Source organism: Brassica napus, chromosome C1 (genome assembly GCF_020379485.1).
Source record: "Brassica napus cultivar Da-Ae chromosome C1, Da-Ae, whole genome shotgun sequence".
NCBI classification, from domain to species: Eukaryota; Viridiplantae; Streptophyta; class Magnoliopsida; order Brassicales; family Brassicaceae; genus Brassica; species Brassica napus.
Window position 1 is genome coordinate 47,014,877 of NC_063444.1, and position 15,717 is coordinate 47,030,593.

At 31.9% G+C, this 15,717-nt stretch overlaps 2 protein-coding genes across 2 annotated transcripts; one reads left to right on the forward strand and one right to left on the reverse strand.

Moving 5' to 3' along the window:
- Positions 1-59: 59 nt before the first annotated feature.
- On the reverse strand, positions 60-2,138 carry LOC111210896 (protein Iojap, chloroplastic). The gene is made up of 5 exons (XM_022711657.2): positions 1,793-2,138; positions 1,052-1,178; positions 827-965; positions 654-742; positions 60-572 (listed from the first exon to the last, which is right to left on the reverse strand). Exons 1-5 carry the CDS (start codon positions 2,027-2,029, stop codon positions 451-453), a joined length of 714 nt encoding a protein of 237 aa, XP_022567378.1. The 5' UTR covers positions 2,030-2,138; the 3' UTR covers positions 60-450.
- A 10,372-nt stretch (positions 2,139-12,510) lies between these two features.
- LOC106377491 (probable BOI-related E3 ubiquitin-protein ligase 3) lies at positions 12,511-13,963 on the forward strand. The gene is made up of 3 exons (XM_013817736.3): positions 12,511-12,798; positions 12,887-13,298; positions 13,387-13,963. Exons 1-3 carry the CDS (start codon positions 12,752-12,754, stop codon positions 13,900-13,902), a joined length of 975 nt encoding a protein of 324 aa, XP_013673190.2. The 5' UTR covers positions 12,511-12,751; the 3' UTR covers positions 13,903-13,963.
- Positions 13,964-15,717: the final 1,754 nt, after the last annotated feature.

Genomic DNA, 15,717 nt, shown 5'->3' on the forward strand with positions numbered 1-15,717 from the left:
GGGTCAATGATTGTACATTGCTGTGTATAAGCTATGGAACATCAGAGACTACATAAAGCTGTGTGAATGGCTCTTATTATTTGTAAATTTTACATTGTATAGCATGTTCTGTGATACTCTCATCTTTGCACAAAGAAGAATGTTCATATGGTTTTTGATAAATACAAGATTTGAATTCATTTCATTTGAAGATAAGACTGAAAATATTCTAACTAATTGTCTAAAAATACAGACATTTCGTTGCTGTGATTACAAACAAGTCCAAGATCTCTAAGAGTGTTGTTGGACCATCTTAGCTAGCCAAATCCATCAAGGCATCAACCCCCTCACAATCCAGAGCAATGCCTTGGACCAACCAAAATGAAAACTCCAAGGCCTTCCTTCCTTCTTGGTCATTATGAACTATTTGCCTTTTCTTTTTTTTTTCTTCTAGAGCAGACAGTATCATCCTCAGCTTCGAGGTGGTGTCTGATCTTCAAAAGGAAGTGGAACCGACATTGCATTCCCATAGAAATCTTCCAAGTTATAGAACGTTCTTTGCGGAGGCAAGAATAAATGGATCACCACATCTCCTGAAACCATACAACCAAAACATAAACTCTCACGCATTCGCCTTTACATCTTCATTACCAAACGCAAGTAAAGAAACTAACCAAAATCCAACAACGTCCATGCATTTGGCTTCACATCTCCATTAGCAACCTTCCCGTACTTCTTCTCAGCCATGTCTCTCATCCTGGACCTGCATCCTCACAGCTCATGATATGAGAAAGTCTGTTTATAGTGATATCAGTGGGAGAGAGAGTCTTAAAAGAGATATCTATACCCGATTGCATCGATTTGAGGTCGGGAAAACGCAGTGGCTATGATGAAAAACCGAGTCCAGTAGACGAGAGGCTTCACGAAGAGGACCTTAATGTCTCCAGCTTTCACCTCACTCGCAACTTTAGCCATTTCAACAGCAACTGCAAAGAGTGGATTTCTCCATTCCTTAACAATGCCAATGATTTTAAAAAGCATATTGTAAGTAAAAGGCTTTTTTGCTTATTACATGCTAAACTCTCTGCGTCATCATCAACCTCAGCTGTTGGAGACTTGAGATCGTCGCTCTTGTAAACAACCTTCCCATATTTGTTGAACAAGTCGTCGAACATCTCGTCACTGTCTTCACTTACATTCTACACATTACAGAGTCAAACAAACTCAACACAACTCAAAAAAAAAACAATGAGTAATAAAAAGGAACCCATCACTTGTACCAAATCCTAAAAGTCTTAAACGTTGAAACTTGAAAACCAAGCAAACATAAAGTTCCAATCTTTACCTGAATATCTCTACTTTCAAACCGATACAGTGAAACTAAAAGGAACCCATCACTTGTAGCAATTCTAAAGGTCTTAAAGGTTGAAACTTTGAAACCAAACAAACATAAAGTTCCAATCTTTACCTGAATATCTCTACTTTCAAACCGATACAGTGAAACTAAAAGGAACCCATCACTTGTAGCAATCCTAAACGTCTTAAAGGTTGAAACTTTGAATCCAAACAACCATAAAGTTCCAATCTTTAACTGAATATCTTTACTTTTCAAACCGAAACAGTGTAACTAAAAGGAACCCATCACTTGTACCAATTCTAAAAGTCTTAAAGGTTGAAACTTGGAAACCAAGCAACCATAAAGTTCCAATCTTTAACTGAATATCTCTACAATCAAACCGACCCAGGAAACTACTTCCTACAACAAACAGATGAAACCGCGAGGAACAGAGAAGCGGTGAGAGTTTGAACGTACCGAGAGGAAGCCATCTTCAGCTTCTCTTCCCACAGCAAAGCTCTTCGAGTTCGTTAGAGCTTTGTCTCTGGATAGTCGCCAAGAGCAAGTATATGGTGCCGATAGATCTCCATTGCTGAGGCGAAACATGGAAGCAGAAGAAGAACTCTTTCTGAGTCTTTGAGAGGACAAAAATGGTAAACGAAAATCTCCGGAAAGCAGAGCTCCGGCGACGTTGAGAACGGTTGAAGACGCCATTTTTATCGCTGGTTGGGAGATAAGTTTCGAAAACTCTTGTCGCCACTTAGGATCAGACAAGATATAATTATCCTTTAATTTTTAAAATTTTTAATAAACCATATATTTTGTTATATTATTTTATTTTACAAAAAAGAACTAAATCGATTAAATAACAATTTTAAACTGTTTGACAGCGAGGGACGAATAAAACCACAAAGCCATGATTATTCCTAAAAAACCCACAATGGAATTCTTAGTTTAAAAAAAAAAAAAAAAAAAAAAATTAAAAAGCAAACCAATCGCGGGCCGCCTCGTGTTAGTGGGGCCCGCGAACAGTGTAAGAAACTCACTAAGATCGGTTCTTAATTAGTAGTTTTTGTAACCGATCCTTAAGAGTTTTGTGGGGATCCACGCACTAAGAAACCCACTAAGGACCCCGGATAATCATGCTCTAAGAGCGTGATTAACCGGGGTTCTTAGGATGGGGTTCTTGTTGGAAGTTAAGAAACTGTTTTTTAACTTTTAACTAAAAAATTTAAGAATCGATTCTTAAATAAGGACTTTAAGAACCGGTTCTTAATTTTTTTAGCTAAAAATTAAGAAACAGTTTCTTTACTTCCGCTAAGAATCTCACTCTTAGGACTCCGGATTAATCATGGTCTAAGTTATAGTAGGAATGTAACATTTTCTAGAGAGAAAAAAAAAAGAACAAGTATGAATGTTTGTAAAACTGTAATTGTAAAACAAAAAAAAAACAAAAAAAACTGTAAGGTTGTGTCATGGGCTTGTTTACTTTATTTACAGTGTAAGACTTTAGTTGGGCCTAAATTCAAATGAGCCTGTTTTGAAGAACCATATCAGCTCATGAACATGAACAGTAAAACTTATAAATTGAGGCTTTGTTATTTTAGTTCTTTTACAAATATAAACAAATCAAGCTACCTTCATTGGTTGGATTAAAGGCTAGCTTGTTGAGATATTGAATTATAGAAAAGATAAGTTTTTTTCACTTCTAGTGATTATCTTTACTTCCATGTTTTTTTACATTTTTTGGCCGTGGAACCAAGTGTAGAAGTTTTTTTTGTTTATAACCTTTTGTAACCTCAACTTTCATTTTGTAAAATGAAATTTACATTCTTAGCAAAAAGATAAGATAAGATAAGATTTGAAAATGGGATGGACCACTAAAAGCATACTTACTAGAGTTCCCAAATTGGCATAAATCATTAATCATCATCAGCTATGCATACACACAAAAAATGTCGCAGTCTAAAATGCGTACATAACGCAGAGTGCCAAAAAACCTCAGATGTCACAATCTAACATAGGTCATAATCCCACGGAATCAATCGATATAATTTATGTGAGCTACTATATATGCTAGACAGACACACACATGTCTCTGCCTGCATATATCAATAAATTGATAATAATTATATATGGAGCAAACAAGTTTGGTTGGGGAAGTGTGATGAATTCGACAAGTTAGTGTAATTATAGAGGAAGAGAAGAGAGGGACAATCCAAAATAATACAAACGCACATCTACCTTCCTGTCAACGTTTCTATTATTATTAGGGATCTCACCTTTTTTGTACCATTTATTTAATGATGCATTATATTTCTGACAATTCTTTTTTTTTTGTTATATCACATCTATTCATATTAAACATATATATCTTTCAAAATTATTTAACATACCAAATCCATGGAGAAATGTGGTGCAATGGAATTGGAGAATAAGAAGATCCATTCATTTTATGCCGAAATTTGATGTTAAATTTAGGGACAATTTACGAAATAGTTAAGTTTTCAAAGAAAATGAAGTACATGACATTCATTTTGACATAATTAGGGAAGTAACAATTATAATTCTATTGATCCGGTTTTAATCTTCTCTCGTACAAGTAGCAGGTGGAAGAGAGATGTATAGATGACGTAGATAAAGTGAGGTATGGCTAATATTTACAGTAAACTGTTTACATCTGAGGGAATATAAGTAAGCTACATCATATTCATAATAATCGCATATGGTTTACATTCTTGAGTTTGAAAGTTCATGGATGTGTTATTTCATTTTGACAAAATAATATAGGACACTAACCTAACATCTAATTAACCCTACAGATTACACCCTCACACATCAAATAAATAGTATACTCAAACTCCTAATTCTTAAAGCTAAACCCTAATCTGTAAAATATAAACCCGAATATAATTTATAAATGTTTTTTATATTTTTTTAAAAATGCATCAACTACAGTATGAATCATAAATATTAAACCCTATACACCCACTTAAATACTATAACCCAAGTCAAACTCCTAATTACTAAATTGTTTCAGAAACAACCAGGAATGCATATTTTCTTGGTTTGAAAGGTTGTGCGTGTTCTATTCCATATTGTTGAAATAGTATAAGATCTCAACCCCACCTTTAACCCTTATAAACCCTCCTACAACCACTAAATACTACATCGAAACCCCTAATTAATAAATCTAAACTCTAATCAGTAAACTACAAAGCCAATATAACCTATAAATGTTGAAATAGTATAGAACCTCAACCTAATCTCTAACCCCCTACATAGTAAATACTCCCACAGCTACTAAATACTACACCCAAATCTTTAATTAGTAAATCTGAACCCTAATCAGTAAACTATGAAACCAAATATAACCTATGAATATTATTCGATGCAGCATCACATTGTAATCTATGCTATTTGACGGCATAATAAATTTTATTACATTTATGTTAACTATATATTTTAAAAAAAATCATATACACACCAATATAAAACTCATATACATACTGATACAAAACTCATATCAATGAAACATGGAACAACAACCAACACATAAAATTTGTAAACTATAGTTGCAAACAAGATTGAATCTTCTTTATCAAGCATCGAATGAAATATAACATAATAAACAGTACAATATTTATTAATAAACATGGCGAAAACAAAAGTGTCAAATTTAAAGGGAAGACAATCTATTTGATTTCATAAAATAGTATAGGAATACATCTTTTGTTCATCTCCTTCCTTTTCTCTGTTGCCTGCAGTTCTATAATCATGTATTCAAGTCTCTTTCTCCAACTTTGTTTTCGTCTTCGCCATATCTAATCTCACACGCAACAGAAAATAGATGCACAGAGCCGCAATGCCGGCGTCTTAGCTTTAGATTTCAGAATCGGTGAATTCTTTGACTTTCTTCTTCGAAAGAGTCCTCACAATAGGCATGCTCCTCCAAAATCCGTCGACGGGGACGTACTCGGAAGCTTTGTAATCGCTGAAGAAGCAGAAACAAGTTGTTACGCTTCCTCAGTTATTACCTGTTACAAACTTAATTCAGAGAAAGATTTGTGACAGACAAATAGCCACGTCGACTTGTTCCAATAAATAATATCTAATATATATTTAATTTTGTTTTGCAGGTTGTCCAGTTAATTAAAAGGGCAAAACTGTATTATTACACATTATACAAGAAATTAGGGTAAATGGTTAGTGAGTGAATTATAATTTTCTTTTGTGCTACTGGATGCAATTTCCCTTAAATTTATCTACGAATTTTAATTTATTTTTATAACATGGATTCATTTTGTATGAGTTCAGAAAAGAAAAGAGAAAGACATATCAATTTCACTCGTTTCTGTCATTATGTTTAGTGGGTGGGTGGAGTGATGATTCCCTTATCTTCACTCAGAAAATTTATTATTTTCATTAGCATCATATGTTAATCAATCTTGGCAGCTAATTGGCACGTTAATTAATTAATTTAAACATGACAAGTTTAGTCAAATTTTGATTCATATGTAACATGGAAAAGTGAGATTAGTTGTGGCACCCGATTCCAAAATGAAACGTTAACGTGGGGATAGGTCATCAAGATTAGGTGATGAAACCATGAGTGATAATAGAGGGATGATCTATTCCTTTATTTTATTACATGATTGTCATTATATATACGAGTCCTTGATAATTACGGCCCGTCTCGATCTACAAATTGCCTTGGATCCACGTAACGTGTGTAATAACTTGAAAATTCATACGACATCTTTGCTGTTCTACTCAATTATCACTTTATCAGATAGGTTTGGTGGGTCCACATGGGTGCATGAAATCGAGTGCAACGGTCAATAAAAATCGTGGAATATATAATTGTTGCGAGGAGTGGAAATTAAGGTCCTAGTGTAGTGTGTTTCCAATACAAGCAAGATGTTGACAATGGGCTCGATTCACCTATATATCCACCTCCCTTCTTCACCAAAATACCCCACTAATATAACTTTATATATCAGCTTGCTTTTAATTTCTAAACAATATATTTTGACAAAAAAACGTCAAATATATAATGTGGTGGTGGTTGTCATGTAGATGTTTGAGATATGTAATAGCGGAAACCTAAATCTTGATAACTGAATCCATTTTGCTTGTTGTGAAGATAACAAAATATTTGTTGATGGGAGAATAAGAAAGCGGAAACACTATTATTGAGGTTTATGGTTTATAATGACACATTGCTTTACTTTTTCCAATACATGTGATGCCATCTCGAGCCGTATCCAATTCCTTGCTCAACTAACTTTTCCGATGCATTGCTTTCACGTATTTTGTGTTTATCGATATCTACTAAATACGTGCCAAACACATAGTATTACATATATTGGACGTGCATATTGTTTACTTTTATATATTGACAAGTACATAACTTTTAGAACTGTAGGTATGGCATAGATGATGGCGTGATGTCTATCGAGAATATATGACAGAAGACCTTATGAATACTACAAAATATATTATGCATATATAGGGATGCTGAAAACGAGATTCCTTTGGAGAAAAGAACAATAAAGTTTGTTCCATATACAAATTTAGATGTGCGATTATGCGTTGGTGTGACATTGAGATTCTCATTATGGTGAAGGGTTGAGATGATGTGTGGAAAATAATAGATCAACAACTCTTTTAAATTCAACTAAAGAAAAAGAACTACTTTTATCAACTCAATGGAGTCATGCCTTTGCCCTCAAAAGCAGGCACGCCAAAACCACTTACCTACATATATTATTTTCTTCTATAAAATTTATATTCTTGCGAATCTAGATTAATTTTTAGTACTATTTGACTGGTGATATTTATTTAATGATTTACTCACTGCACATCTAGTAAAATAAAGCAATTGAATCATCATAGTCATACTTTGAAATATTCAAACAAGTTACTTTCTGCTCCCTCCGTTCCTTACTAATAGATTTTTTAGAAAAAAAAATTCATTTTAGAAAGATGTATTTTTTGTGTTTTCTATGAAAAAATGGTAAACTTCAAAAAAATTAATTGACTTTATTGGATTACTATCGGTTAAAAGTTATTGAAAATTGAAAATTATAGAAAACGATACATTTATTATGGTACTTTAATGTGTTTTCTTAATATGTGTGAAAATACTAAAAAGTCTATCTTTTAGGAACAGGTGGAGTATATATGTACCTCAATCCTCTCAACAATTGATTATTTAGGGTTTTAAAAAGAAATAAACTTGAACCTTACCTAAACAAAAAATGAGATGATGACACCATTATAATTTATAAACTAAACTAGTTCAAATGTGAGACTTATTCAGTTGATCTTCTTTTATCATCCGATATGTATGCAAGTTTTATAGTTTAATCCCATGTGAACGCGACTCTTTAGATAAGTAATATATTCAAGAACGAGCCTCGACTTTTGTTATTAGGCAACCTGCACCTTCAGTATTTTTTTTTAATATTGAGCTGTCGGTGATAAAAAAAATAGTCGTACGATGTCAGATTGGCCCAAACAATAATAAAATGTATGATACGACTAAATGTAATATAGTGGTAAAGATAATGTTCTGAAAAGCAGATGATGCAAAAGGCATGCCCATCTTAATGCGGTTGCTATGCTAACCTCGTGATTCTATGCCTCTCTTCATGCTCTAGCAATTAGCATTCCCAAGGCAACTTAATTTATGTTCCGGTGGCTTTATGTGAATTGAATGAGTTTGCAAACAAAAATAACTTACTTTATACGCTGTAGTACTTAATTGGAGATTAGTTTATTGGGTGACTGTTACTGAATACATTTGATCGGCATAAAAATAAGGAGTCCACCCGCAATAACAAAAAATAAGATGTGAATTCATATAAATGAAGAAAACAAATATAAGGTGTGTACTCACGGAAAAGTTAACCATATGGTTTACATCTTGCATGCATCTATATAGTCCAGATTGACTATATATTTGATCATAGATGTTCATAGCTTAATTAAATGCAAATATAAGCATGCACGATATTAGACTAAATACACATAATGCTAATAAAAAATAAAAGGTTCAACTACTAAATAAAACGTAATCTGACCTAGTTATAAATATACGAGAGACGATAATGTTGAGAATTAAGAAAACAGTTGACATGCGATGCAAGCATTCCTAATTAAAAAAAAACATTCCTAATTATAAATTAGTGTATGTTACGTATTTTCATTAGTATTATTAATGTATCATTTAAAAATGAACGACTTTCATTTCAGCGTATAATTATGCTTAGAAGGATAAACTTAGAATATATCAATCAGATTAATATAAAAACTAGATCCTGATCCGCACTGGCGCGCGGATGTGAATTTTCAGTTTTTAATTATTTATTTTATTAAATGATGTATTTGAAAAATTCATTCATATTATATTCATTAAATAATTTTTTTTTTTGCATCTTAAACTATCTAGTTTTTTACGAATGTGTGATATCATATAAAATAATATAAAAAAATGAGAATACATAGTTAATTAGATAATTGTAAAAACCTAAATTTTTCTTTCGTTTCCGATATCATATAAATAATGATCCGCCCAGTTAGCTAAAATCATGATTTTTTTTATGTGTAATTTTTTTTTTATTTTGACAATTTCCTTAAAACTATATTAAATTTTACATATTTTAGTTGGAATATTTTTAATATCTTGACCTTTTTTTTTGAAATGCAACTCAATATTTTTTTAAAAATTATAACAAAATATTTAAAAAATATTTTTAGAATTTGTTTGAAAAATATGAAAATTACATTTTAAATTAAAATTATCCTAAAATATGATAAGTTTTGATGTAAACAAAAACTCAAATTATGTCAAAAATAATTATATTCAATGATAATAACAATTTAAATTGATTATTTTTAAAAAAATACATTTACAAAAATATTGTTTGAAAGAAAATTCATTTCTCTTTCAAATATAAAATGAAAATATTATAATTAAATAATAAAAAATATAAATAAAAACCATAAATTTAGCAAATGACAACTGAATTATATTATGCCAAAATTTTATTTCTAACAATTTAGCAAATGACAAATGAGTTATGAGCAAATAATACCATATAATTTTTAAAAACATAGCCATTCTTAAATATTTTTTTAATTCAATCAACTGAAAATAATATTCGTACAATTGTGTGAGTCAAATTCTAGTTTTATTGATGCATGTTATATATTAGTGCTGTATATTTTAGGTAACATTTTAATGATGCACGTTTTTTAAAATCTACATTATTAAAATTATGCACGTAAGGATAACTCATGAGTTTTTTTTGTTGATTAAATGACATTATGTCCAAATTTATTTAAGGATATTTCATTAAGATAACTGAAAAGGACAAACAATAAAATAGGAAGTTTAAATTCATTTAAGCATATTTCATTAATGTAACTGAAAAAACAAGTAATAAATTAGGCAGTTTTTTTTGTTTTAGGATATTTCATAAATGCAACTGAAAAAAACAAAGAAAAAAATAGGGAATTTAATTAATGAAGTAAGAACATTTTCAAATGAGTATTTTTCTTTTAATAATATAGATGAAATGATATAACCCAAATCATTTTTAGAGAAGATATATCTTTTTTTTAGCAACTGAGAAGATATGTCTATATAATTAATTCTCCACCATACGAGGTGAATGACACCACAGCCATTTCCTTCTTGATAAAAAGATTAATAAAAGAAATATGAAAATTTGTTTACAGAATGAGTTAGAACTTTCAATAAAAACCAATCAAAATATCTTCTAGGGATGGTGAGTATAATCCAAACCAAGAACAAGAAACCAATTAGTTTTCCTCTTAATGTGCAATGACACTACATGGAAGAGAGATAATGGCGACACGTGGCATTATTCTAGGTTAACATACGTGGCAGGGTAACAGACAAAACAGTATTAACAATTAAAAAAACCACAAACAAAATTAGAAAAAGAGGTAAAGAAGCAGCGGTGGGTACACCGTACCTTTCTCAACGGCTGCTTTTTATTTTCTTTTATTTATCAAAATTTCTCTTTAAGCTAAAACTAAAATAAAATTGAAAATAATGCCAAGCTGGCACCTCACACGTGCCCATGCGACCCTAGTATCCCGGCAACTCCATCACACGTGGACCACAGATCCCACACTTGAACATAGGGGACTTCGGTTATTTTCTCGGTCGGTTCAGATTCGGTTCGATTTGGTTAGTTTGATTCTAGTATTTTTCCAAGTGAAATAAACCATAGTTAGTTTGGTTTGGTACAGTTCGGTTTGTGTTCGATTCAGTTTATATTTGGTTCGGTTTCCATTTGGTTCGGTTTGATTTATTTTTTGGATCAGTTTATTTAGGTTTTTCTTAGTTTAATTTTTTTAAGATAAATTATGTTTTAAAGCATAAATTATGTAAACTATGTGAACTAATTTCAATATAAAACTGAAGTAAAAACTTTTAAAAAGTCATAAAAATATATAAGCATTTAAACAAATGAAAGTTAACTAAAATAAAAAAACCAACATTATTAGTAATTTTTTTATATCATTATTAAAAAGCTTACAATGAATCATCTTCTATGTGACGCTGTGGAGAAGAACTTTTGTTTTTAATAAAACTTGCTTTAGGTTTTAGGTTTTAGGTTTAGATTTAATATCCATGTTTACATATATAAGAATATAAAGATACAAACTTTTCTTGTTTTTAAAATCAAATATTTTAATAATTATATATTCGGTTAGAATAATATATGTTATAAATGAAAAATGGAAAATATGTAGTATGGTATTAGAATTTTAGTATATTGGTATTACTAATATTTTTAATTTAAATAATTACAAAAACACATCGGTTTCTCGGCTCGGTTCGGTTTAAAACCGAACCATTCGAATTGGAAAAATCTTCAACTGAATGGTTTGAAATAGACTTTGGTTCGGTTGGTTCGGTTTAACTTGGTTGGGTTTGGTTTTTTTGTCTACCCTATTTTAACATTTGTCATTTTGACACGTGGCATTGTCAGTGCCGTCTGTACTCTGCCTCATTTACGGATTCGCCCCGTTGGAATCTAACGGACCTGTCCAAGTCTGTCCCAACGGATAAGGCATTCTTCAAATTTTTGTTGGCATCTTCCGTTTTTTAAATAAATAACTTTTTTTGTTCAGAAATTCTGAGCCTTGGCGTTTTCAAATTCATGCATGCATAGCAGTTATTTTGTAGTTTTATTAAACATAAAATGAGTAATTTCCCAATCTACTACAACGAATTAATGGCATGTTTTTTTTGGGGGTTAAATGATACTGTGATGTTTCAAATACTCCCTCCGTTCTCGAAAGTAAGATTTTCTAAAGTTTATTCTTGTTTCATAAAAATAGATTTTTTATATTTTTAAGGTATTTTGTATATTTTTTAGAAACTTTAATTATGAATATTTGAATGGAACTTTAGAAAATCTTACTTTCGAGAACGGATGGAGTATTTGAAATATCCCAGTATCATTTAACCCCTTTAATTATGAATATTTGAATTGATTAAATTTTATTGGTGGATAATTATTGGAAAGTGTATTGAAAAGTAAATTGTAGATTAAATTGTAAATATTTATTATTTTCTTAATAAACGTGAAAACTCTAGAAAATCTTACTTTCGGGAACAAGAGCGTATAAAATTGAGATCTGATCTAACATACAATGATCGTTTGTTTGAAAACGATACGAATAATTTAAGAGGGTCACAAGATGCACAACTCTTGTCACATGAGCCACCCCTTTTGATGTACCACAATTTTGGCGTTTATACATTAAACACACATTGGCATTTACGTATGTATTCACACACTACATACAATGAATCTTCCACGGTTTCTTACACCAAACACTTCTGTTACCAATATAGATTTACTTGTCGTCAGTTTTGACCAGTAATATGAAGAAAAAAAACGACAAGAGTTAGGCGAAACAAGAGAGAAACAACAATTTATAGTAAAAAAATAAAATAAAAGAACGTAAATGAGGTAGATATACAGATTTTAGTCATTTTACAGATGTCGTTGTCAAATCTTTTTTTTTTTCTAATTAAGAAACTTCTTTAATGGTGACTGGTCAGCCGGATAACCGAAGTATCCTCATGCTTAATGTTTTTCTTTTGCCTTTAATAATAAACAATGCTATCTAGAAAACAACAAAACCACAATTAGAAAATAAATAAATAAAAAACACATCACATCTTCCTCTCTGTTCTCTATAAATTAGCAGACAAGGGTGGTGTTGGTTTCTGCTTTGATATTTGTTTTTTAGTTTTCTCCTCTCTGTGAAACCGTATATTAAAACCCTTCACAACCTTCCATTACTTCTTCCACCACCATCTTTCACGTTTTTAAACGCTCCCTTCTGAATCGCCCATTTAATAGCTTTGAACCAGTTTCGATGGCCGTTGAAGCACACCATCTTAATCCATTATTTTCTTCCAACAGGTATGTGTTCTTCTCATTCTCTCCTCTTTGTTATTTTCTACGTTTTTTTTCCAACAAAACCTAACGTTACGGCTTGTTTTCTTTACAGAGAAATGATGTATCCCGTTGAAGCAAACGGTTTAGTCTACACAAACCAGATCAGATACAACACTCTTCCAGCGACTGCGATGCCATTTAACCATACCATGGAATGTCAAACTTCTACGTTTAATCCCATTTACAACACATCACCGGTTGATTTTTTGGTTCACCAGTCCAAACCAACGATCCATTCCGTTGATAGTTCTGTCACACACAACAGCGACAATAATAATGGCAACAACGTTAACTATCTTCCTCCTGTGTCGTCTTTGAGAAAACGCCCCAGAGAAGAATCGGTTGTTGAAAACCCTATGCCAAGCCAGAAACGTTGCACCGATCCTCTCATGTTCCTAGGACAAGACTTGTCTTCTAACGTCCAACGCCACAACTTAGATATCGACCGCTTGATCTCTAATCATGTAAGTGTTATTAATTATTAAACATTTTTATAACTTAATTTTTTGCTGGTTCATATCGACTGATGATGTTTGACAATATTTTTATTAGGTCGAGATAATAAGAATGGGGATTGAAGAGAAGAGAAAACAACAAGTTAGGAAGATAATGGAAGCTATTGAGCAAGGGTTGATGAAGACACTTAGAGCCAAAGACGATGAGATCAATCACATAGGCAAACTCAACCTCTTTCTTGAAGAGAAGGTTAAGTCTCTCACTGTAGAGAATCAGTTATGGCGTGACATGGCACAGTCTAATGAAGCCACCGTAAACTCCCTACGGTCCAATCTCCAACAAGTCCTCGCCGCAGTGGAACGTAACCGCTGGGAGGAGCCTACAACTGCTGATGACGCGCAGTCTTGTTGCGGAAGCAACGACGAGGGTGATAGTACGATGATGCGCACGGTTTCAAGTACGATGTGTAGAGGCTGTGGGAAAGGAGAAGCTAGTGTGTTACTGTTACCATGCAGACACATGTGTCTATGCAGTGTGTGTGGTTCTTCGATTAACACTTGTCCAATCTGTAAATCTCCAAAGACCGCTAGTCTTCATGTTAATCTTTCCTAACAATACTCAGTAAATTGTAAATGTCCTAAAATAGTAAATAGTTGAAACAGTATTAAAAAAATCGTGGTTTTTAAAACTGTACCAATAGTGATGATGATGGAGCACGAATCTTTGACATGTGTGTCAGTTCTTTAATGCAGAAGGGGGTTCACGAGGGTCATCCTGTTGCTGAAAATCGTGGGTTAGGTTTATACCCACTTTCCAATGTCATATTGCAACAAAAAAAGTGGCAAGTTTCGTGGTTCAACTACTAGTCTTTCTCCCATATATCAACGTCACTTTTCACGAGATGGGTTTTCACTAGCATATACTTTCGTTGAAACGTTACAAGTCTTTGTGTTTTTCTAGAAATTTTATTATTATTCGATACGAAAAGTAAAAGTAAGTGGTCGAAATCGTGGGTTATGAGTGACAGACCAGTAAACTAAAAGCAAAGATGAAATAAAAAAAGCCATTTCAACTTTTTCCTCTATACTCGAGAGAACTGATGCTCAAAGAAACTGAAGGAGTGGGTCAAGTGCAAGTTAGCCAGTGGTAGATTTTAAGCGCAGGTTGGAAAAGAAACAAAAGTTTGACTAGCCGTTACGAAATCGCATTAAACTGACGTGGAAGACGCGCGCAAATGTCGCTGTGACAAAGAGTGGGTCCAATGTTGAGTAGTTTCCAACTTATCCTGTTTATATTAATATAATAATATATCTCATTAATATAACATTTTCGAGGGCAAAAAATAAATAAAGGAGAATTGTAAAATCATAAGGTAAAGAGAGAGTTCCACCAAAACCTCTATTATCTAATGATTTTAATTAGGATTTTTATTCTTGGCTTTGGTTATATTCCATCAAGTATGTGACAAAAGCATATTTTATATTTGGACCAAAAATATTCGAAATACTCGTGAAAAGGAAAAGAAGTCGTATATATTAATCTTTTGGAGTTATATATTCGTACGGGAGTGAAAACTTAAATGCTGATAAAATAGGGTTAAAAGAGTTTTGGATTATAACGTAGTTTAACGTGTTAAAAAGGTTACATGAACTGATAGATTGGCTTATGGAAAGAAGAAAATAGAATTAAAGAATCGATGTGCGTAAATAACAAGCTTGTGTTGTCCCTTTCATATCAAATAAACGCATTTCAATAAATAAATAAAAACTGTATATATTACACCCAACATAATCACCACATCATCTTCGTATTCAAATACCCTATCTATTTGTTACTCCCTCTCCCTCTGTTCTTAAACATCCATAATTTAGAAAAAAAAATTATTTCAAAAAAATACATTTTTCATATTTTTAATGCATAAACTAAATGTAAATTGTAAACTTAAAAAAACATAAATGTATTTATTAAAATTCTATTGATTAAAACTCGTGGAAAATAGTTGATTACAGAAAATAATATATTAATAACTAAAATTTAATATTTTTTTTAATAAGTGTGAAAATCCTAAAATATGAATTTTTTAGGAACAGAAGAAGTATATATTATTGAAATGTCAATGCAGTCAATAATTCAATGCTGTGTTTACATGCTATCATGCAATCAACCACGCATCATCAAGTGAACTAGCTATTATATGGATTTTGAATTCGAAGGAAGTTTGACTGAGATTAATATAATGTAATTTAATCTATAACGTTGATGAGTTCGCACGCACGTAAATGTACAGATGTAAAACTAGAGCGAGGTTTCGAGGAACCACGTACTAGTTTTAGTTATTTGAAGCATGTGAAATGTTGTTGGCTCACGTTCTCTTTTCACGCTACTTTTTAAATATTTTCTTTTAGTTTTCTAATTTTTAATGCAGAG